This window comes from Primulina tabacum, chromosome 17, assembly GCF_025594145.1.
Source record: "Primulina tabacum isolate GXHZ01 chromosome 17, ASM2559414v2, whole genome shotgun sequence".
Classification (NCBI taxonomy): Eukaryota; Viridiplantae; Streptophyta; class Magnoliopsida; order Lamiales; family Gesneriaceae; genus Primulina; species Primulina tabacum.
The window spans coordinates 915,939-923,017 of NC_134566.1; the positions used below are offsets into that span (position 1 = coordinate 915,939).

At 34.6% G+C, this 7,079-nt stretch overlaps 2 protein-coding genes across 2 annotated transcripts; one reads left to right on the forward strand and one right to left on the reverse strand.

Moving 5' to 3' along the window:
* Positions 1-2,348: 2,348 nt before the first annotated feature.
* On the forward strand, positions 2,349-4,674 carry LOC142531043 (vignain-like). The gene is made up of 4 exons (XM_075637041.1): positions 2,349-3,288; positions 3,627-3,862; positions 3,966-4,106; positions 4,202-4,674. Exons 1-4 carry the CDS (start codon positions 2,847-2,849, stop codon positions 4,466-4,468), a joined length of 1,086 nt encoding a protein of 361 aa, XP_075493156.1. The 5' UTR covers positions 2,349-2,846; the 3' UTR covers positions 4,469-4,674.
* LOC142531044 (peptide methionine sulfoxide reductase-like) lies at positions 4,622-6,525 on the reverse strand. Its single transcript, XM_075637042.1, has 2 exons — positions 6,146-6,525; positions 4,622-5,067 (listed from the first exon to the last, which is right to left on the reverse strand). Exons 1-2 carry the CDS (start codon positions 6,488-6,490, stop codon positions 4,813-4,815), a joined length of 600 nt encoding a protein of 199 aa, XP_075493157.1. The 5' UTR covers positions 6,491-6,525; the 3' UTR covers positions 4,622-4,812.
* Between the last annotated feature and the right edge of the window lie 554 nt (positions 6,526-7,079).

Consider the following 7,079-nt stretch of genomic DNA (forward strand, 5'->3'; position numbering starts at 1 on the left):
TCGAACAATTTTTACAATGTTATTTCTTTAAAGAATGATGGATAATTTTTTGCGTAAGATTAAAAAGTGGAAGGAACGATTGCCCCAAATATCACCGGAGGTGTAACTCCATAAACTTTGGTATATTAGGTTATTGAAACTCCATCGCCATTGGATTGTGCTAAGTGTTAATTGTCTCACATCGGTTGGATAAATAACTTTGGAGTTGTATATATGGATTTGGACAATCCTCCCCCTTGAGGTGGCTTTTGGGTTTAAGTTAGGTCCAAGTTCCAATCTTAACATGACATCAGAGCCCGGGTTCTACCGTTATGTGTTGGACTACCTATAATTAGGCCACCCATTCTGCCATAATTAGGTCATTTGTAAACTCCACGCTCCAGATGTTCATTCCTGGACGTGAGAGGGGTGTGTTAATTGTCCCACATCGGTTGGATAAATAACCTTGGAGTTGTATATATGAGCTTGAACAATCCTCCCGCCTTGAGCTAGCTTTTGGGGTTGAGTTAGGTCCAAGTTTCAATCTTAACACTAAGAGTATGAGATTTGTGGGGATTTGTCTTTTCATATCTAATTATTTATTTCATTCTCTCATATATATATAATATATATATATATGTTTACTTGTTTTTTATATAAATTTTAAAAATAATTGAAAAAGAAAGTTTTAAAAAATGTTATTGAATCCAGAAACTGCATTACATGTTTAGGACAACTGAAAAAGGAAAAAAACATTCTAACAGATATATATATGTGCAACTAGTCAACTCGTGTATACATAGAATAAAAAATAATTTTTTGGTATAAAAATAATATTTTTCCTAGATTGGGTCAGATAAATGATTCGTATCACAAAATTGACATTTGAGACAGTCTTATAATTATGCTTGTGATGCAGGGATGGAGGAAGCAGTTATTATAAATTTTAAATTTGTTAGATTAGATATATCATCAATGGAAATTAACAATCTAATCATAGATGATGATGATATTATTAATTCAATCTAGAGCAATTATTTTTTTTTTCAATTATATGTACACATGAAATATATAAAATCTTGAATAATATATTATATTGATGATTTGAATTGTGTATAGAAACCAATGAGGGGACGACATTTTGTAACACGAAGTGGTCAATTTATGGAAGTATACCAAAAGCTTCTTTTTTTTTTTTTCCTGATGCAAATATAATCTAAAACTGTGCCAAAGATTTAATAAAATTCGGGTTGTGATTCATTATTTATTTTCAAAAGGAAATTTTTTTAAAAAAACTATTGGTCAAATTACTTAAATTATCCAGAAATAAATCATGTTTTTAGATCAATAAAGTTATCATATTACCAACATCAATACGATTGCTGCAATTATTATCATATTTAGCAACTCCAATAAGAGACATCTATGGTTCTAGCTAGTACCGATGTCAATTCGGGTGCGTTGAGTGTGTCCGTTTCAGATTGAACATGGGTATTGCAAAAAAATTCACAACCCGAATCTGAAAACTATGAATCCAAACACGAACCACCCGATATAATTTTTTTCAAAGATTTTTAATTTTTTTATATATGATTTTTTAATTATGTAACATTATTATTTTATTATTTAACAAAATAATTAAATAAAAATAAAAATAATAAATATTTTAATTTTAACAAATAATAACAAAGCATCGTCTAAATATATGATAATTATTTTTCATGAATTTAAATATTTAAATTTAAGAGTAGAAGTTGTCTAAACTATTAATTAATCCATAAAAGAAACAAATTTTTAGAAAATTCAAATATAACTAGGTCCAAGCATCACAAAATAACTTTCAATAAATTGTTTAACAATTCAATATTTTACAAAATAAATATCTCAATAGACATCTTCATTTATAAACAAATTCATAATCAAACATCCTCATATATGAAAGAATTCATAATTTGAAACTCTATTTGCAGAACATTAAGTATATTTACTACAAAAAATTAAAAATTGTTTTAAAAATCAATATTTTACCAAATAAATATCAAATGATGAAAATTTATAATATCAATACATATATAATAAAAAAAATTCAAACATATAAAATATAAAAATGTAGCCAATATTTCTTAATTCTATATATAAAAAAAATTAAAAATTTTCGTCAACCAGGACCCGATTATTTTTCGGGTCCAAACAAATTTGACACGAACCCACAAAACCCTAAACCTTAATCTGATATTTTCAAGATCGAGTCGGGTCGGTTTCATTATTTTTGCACCCCACTAGCTAGTGTGTACTCTTTAACCTGTTCGATCACCCAAATAATTGAGGCCAAACTAAAGATTTCCTCGTCTAACGACGTAACCAATGCTTGCATCAACACAGTGGCGTGTTCTGCGTGGAAACCTATCCCCCATTCTTTTCCACGACAGATTCCTCCAACAATTTCATTCCCATTTTCACACCACTAACGCTTTCCATTGCAAATCTTCTGCTATATGAATTAACTGAATGCTTGTCATGTATCGCAGAAAAACTAGTTATAAAGACTGGAAAAAACATGTGACTGATAACATTCAATTAATACAGCAACAAATATGATATCAAGTGTAGCAAAAGAATTCGCGACGTGTGAAAACGAAGCCGATTTATAAGAAGCGTACTGCATTCAAGTTCATCCCATACGGAATTGCTTATTTATATTTCTCATACCTTATCCTAAAATTCCCTCCATGATTCTTTGTTAATAGTTTTTGCCATAAGGAGTCTTGGGTTTCCATCCCTTGTGATTTCACATATCTTCTATAAAAGGATCACTTGCGTTGCCTAAATTCTTCATCTTGAGATAAAGAAATTTGATCAAACACAATATGAAGAAATTAGTCTTAGTGATTCTCTCTTTTGCTCTGGTCCTTCGTCTCGGGGAGAGCTTCGTTTTCCACGAGAAAGATTTAGAGAGAGATGACAGTTTGTGGGATTTGTACGAACGGTGGAGGAGCCACCACACGGTGTCGAGAAGCATTGATGAAAAGAATAAACGATTTAATGTCTTTAAGGCAAACACTCATTATGTCCACAATTTCAACAAGAATGATAAGCCGTACAAGTTGAAACTAAACAAGTTTGCAGACATGACGAACCACGAATTCAGGAACCTTTATTCGGGCTCGAAGGTGAAGCATCATCGGATGCTGCAAGGAAGTGTAAGAGGAAATGGAACTTTTATGTATGAGAACGTTCAAAGTGTTCCACCTTCTGTTGATTGGAGGAAGACAGGGTCTGTCACTGGTGTCAAGGATCAAGGCCAATGTGGTAAGGTTTCTTGTTAGACACATAATACACCAAATCACCTTCATTCACTCGCATATCATAGCGCAAAATTGCAACCGGATGAGGCAAAGGTTTCGGTTCAATCAGATATACATGCCAACTTCAAATAGAATTAGTTACTAGAGAAAACATGTCATACGCAACAAATCCTTAAGTTTAACTTCTCACCTGGGTCGAGCTGAATCTTATCGTCTTGGTTTTGCCATGTCGGTCTAGACCTTGGTGCAGTTGTTCGTTCACACTGAAGTTTCTGCCAAAGGCATGTGAGATAAGGTTTAACATTGAATAGCCTTCCATATCAATATATTTATATATTACAGGTAGTTGCTGGGCATTTTCAACCGTGGTGGCAGTCGAGGGAATAAATCATATCAAAACAAGCCATTTGGTTTCCCTGTCGGAGCAAGAGCTTGTTGATTGCGACCATGATCAAAATGCGGGCTGCGATGGAGGACTAATGGACTTAGCATTCGATTTTATAAAGAAGAAGGGCGGCATTACCACAGAGGCAAACTATCCTTACACAGCACAAGATGGTACATGTGACGGTAAAAAGGTGAACCATGTTGTCACCAATCCAAGTTCGGATCAGACGCATTAAAGCAGTTAAGACAGGTGTTTCATGTTTCTATTTTATTTCCTTCTTTTTAATGTGCCAGGCTAATTCTCCAGCAGTGATGATTGACGGACATGAAAACGTGCCAGCAAACAATGAAGATGCCCTATTGAAAGCAGCAGCAAATCAGCCCATAGCAGTTGCCATAGATGCCGGAGGTTCCGATTTCCAGTTCTACTCAGAGGTAACTAGATATTTTACATTCTTCATGCATGAGCCCTAAAATCACTATCCTAAGATTATGAACTAAATGTCCTAAAAGGAAATCTTCGGTTATAGGGAGTGTTCACCGGAGAATGTGGCACAGAGCTAGATCATGGGGTGGCAATTGTGGGATACGGAACAACTCTCGATGGAACAAAATACTGGATAGTGAAGAACTCATGGGGAGCCGAGTGGGGGGAGAAAGGTTATATTAGGATGCAACGTGGTATCCAAGCGAAAGAGGGACAATGTGGTATAGCAATGGAAGCTTCTTATCCTCTAAAAACTTCCTCCAATATTCCCCACGGACCCACCAAAATCAACCTCAAGGATGAACTCTAGATCACATTTCAAGATAATAAAAGAATTTGTAGCAGTACCTGCTATTTCTATATCTTTGGATTCCATATGTTTATGCCTATTTGTGAACTTCACACAAATCAGTTCGAATGTATCATGCAATTCGAAATATATTTGCTTATTGTAACATCAATAGAATGATGAAATAAAGAGTTCATTCACACTAGATACAATATTTCAAGATGAGATATTATTATTACATTTTCTTATAGCGAATCCAAGCTTTTAGGCATCAAATTCAAAGCAGAGATTTAACTTTAACCAAGTCGTCTACGAGATGCAACAAGCCATATTTGGTAATGGGAAATTATTGACTGTTTATTCAATCAACCATAGCATCGAATTGGATCCTTGCAACCTTTAGCAGCTGACTGCTTAGAACCGCCTCTTCCACCCTTCTCCAAGTATTGCTGGTGATACTCTTCAGCCTTGTAAAAAGTCTTTGCTGGTAAAATTTCTGTGACGATCTTTTTTTCCCCAAACTCAATCTGCTTAGATTCTAAGGATTCTTTAGCTAATTCGGCCTGTCTCTCATTGTAGTAGTATATCCCTGATCTATACTGTGTTCCAACATCATTTCCCTATGACATAGTATAAAGAAATAGTATTATACACAACAAGAGATATTCCCCATTATCATTTAACACAAGCTAGCTATGCAACTTAACTTTTGCATCTAAATTTATTGACTCGACCCTTATACAAGTATCGCCATCTCATCCCAATTCTTAAGGTAATTGCCTCCTTGAGTTTCATGGATTACCACCAAACTTTGGGATAGATGTGTAAAGATACACAGGTGATTATAAATAAGCTAAAAAACCATGTACTTTTGATCTTGTACCCATAAACTCTACAGAAAAAGTCAATTAGCTAAACCTTGTATTTTAAATGAATAGCTAAAGTTCATAGACAAATTATTTTAATGAAGGAAGTGCTTTTTGTGCGTATATATATGCAATTGTTCCAAAAACAGCGTAGGAAAAAAAAACATCATTTTGAGCATAATAAAAAAATTACTATGTTTCCTTCTTCTTTTATTCCACAACACATCGAAAATTTCAAATACTTCAAATAGATTTACGAAAAAACAAGGAAGAAAAGAAGCATAATTAATTTATTTTTTCTTATAATATAAGCATAATCAATTTCTAGCAATATTTAATTTATATTTTCAGCCTTTACAACTCTTACTTCGGTATGATTTCTCATACATGATCATAAAAAGCACGTACAACAAATATATCAGCTACAGATTTAATATTAATGACAATTAGATAATTTATTTTTCAAATATAATTTTGCACATTTAAAACAACAAAGGAGGCTTGCTTTATCCAATTGACCACCAAAGCTTGGCAGCAGAAGCTAAACTACTGGACAATGTTGTAAATGGTAGGAGTCTAGGAGATCATCTAAAAGCCAAAACCAACCAAATTTCACATATAATAAACAAGCAAGAATTCCAATTCTTGAAACAATTCCCAACATTTCCCACAAATCAAAAGCTCAAAACTTTGCGTCGAAAACAAGAAAATAATAACCTAGACAGCATAAAATTTGTTAAAATTCTTTGAATTTATTGATTCCCAACAGATACATGAATCAAAGTATAGATGAAAAGGCTTAAACTTGAGTATTCAAGAAACTGAGATATACCTGGCGATTGAGAGTAGTCGGGTTATGTTTTGCCCAGAACACGTCGAGTAAAGTAGTGTACGGGCAAACATTCGGGTCAAAGTGAATCCGAACCACTTCAGCGTGGCTGGTGGATCCGGTGCATACCGATTGGTAAGTCGGGTTGGGGACATGGCCCTGGGAGTAGCCCACTTCAGTCTTCACCACCCCCTCCAATCTCTGATACGTTAGCTCCACTCCCCAAAAGCAACCCGCCGCAAACTGGGCCAGCTCCAGACCCGGCGCAAATGGAGCATCCAGATCCGGCTCCATGGCCAGGTTGGCCTTGGCCGTGGCCGTGGCCGTGGACTTGTCGTTGGTCGCCATTGCTGCTTGGTTTTGATTTTGTGGTGAATGTATAATAAATGAAGGGATTTATCGACAGATTATATAGATGAATCTGGCTACATCTATGGGCAACGATATTTTAAATGAAGAAACATCGTGGCAACAAGCGTAACCTCATAAATTAATGAATATAATATAATTATATAATATGTTTTTTTTTTTTGGGAATGAAGAGGGCAAAAAATTAAATTTCGAGGCTGAACTATGAATTTTCAAAAAAGTTATATTTAAATTTGTTTTTTTTTTTAAAAAAATATTGGATGGAAATAGGCACTTCCCCAACCCGAACTCCTTAAAATGGAGCAGAAGTGAGAATTTTGGCAGGATAAAAAAGAAAATTGATATTCCACGAATGAGCTCATCAAGATCCGGCCCAAACTCTCGGCACATCTCTAACACAGGTAGAGGGCCTATGACTGACCCATGTATTCTCCTATAAATATCAGGTTTGAGCGTACGGTTCATTTATTCACTATATTATTTTTCAGCAGCACCATTAGCTGCTTTCCACTTATATTTTCAGTGTATGACTTGAGCGTCGGAGAGGCTACGCCAGGACACCCTCCTA

Coding starts and splice junctions, on each gene's coding strand:
- LOC142531044 (XM_075637042.1), bottom strand. CDS start 6,490: ATGGCGACCAACGACAAGTCCACGGCCACGGCCACGGCCAAGGCCAAC. Junction 5,068..6,145: donor CGACTACTCTCAATCGCCAG/GTATATCTCAGT, acceptor ACTATGTCATAG/GGAAATGATGTTGGAACACA.
- LOC142531043 (XM_075637041.1), top strand. CDS start 2,847: ATGAAGAAATTAGTCTTAGTGATTCTCTCTTTTGCTCTGGTCCTTCGT. Junction 3,289..3,626: donor CAAGGATCAAGGCCAATGTG/GTAAGGTTTCTT, acceptor TATATATTACAG/GTAGTTGCTGGGCATTTTCA. Junction 4,107..4,201: donor ATTTCCAGTTCTACTCAGAG/GTAACTAGATAT, acceptor CTTCGGTTATAG/GGAGTGTTCACCGGAGAATG.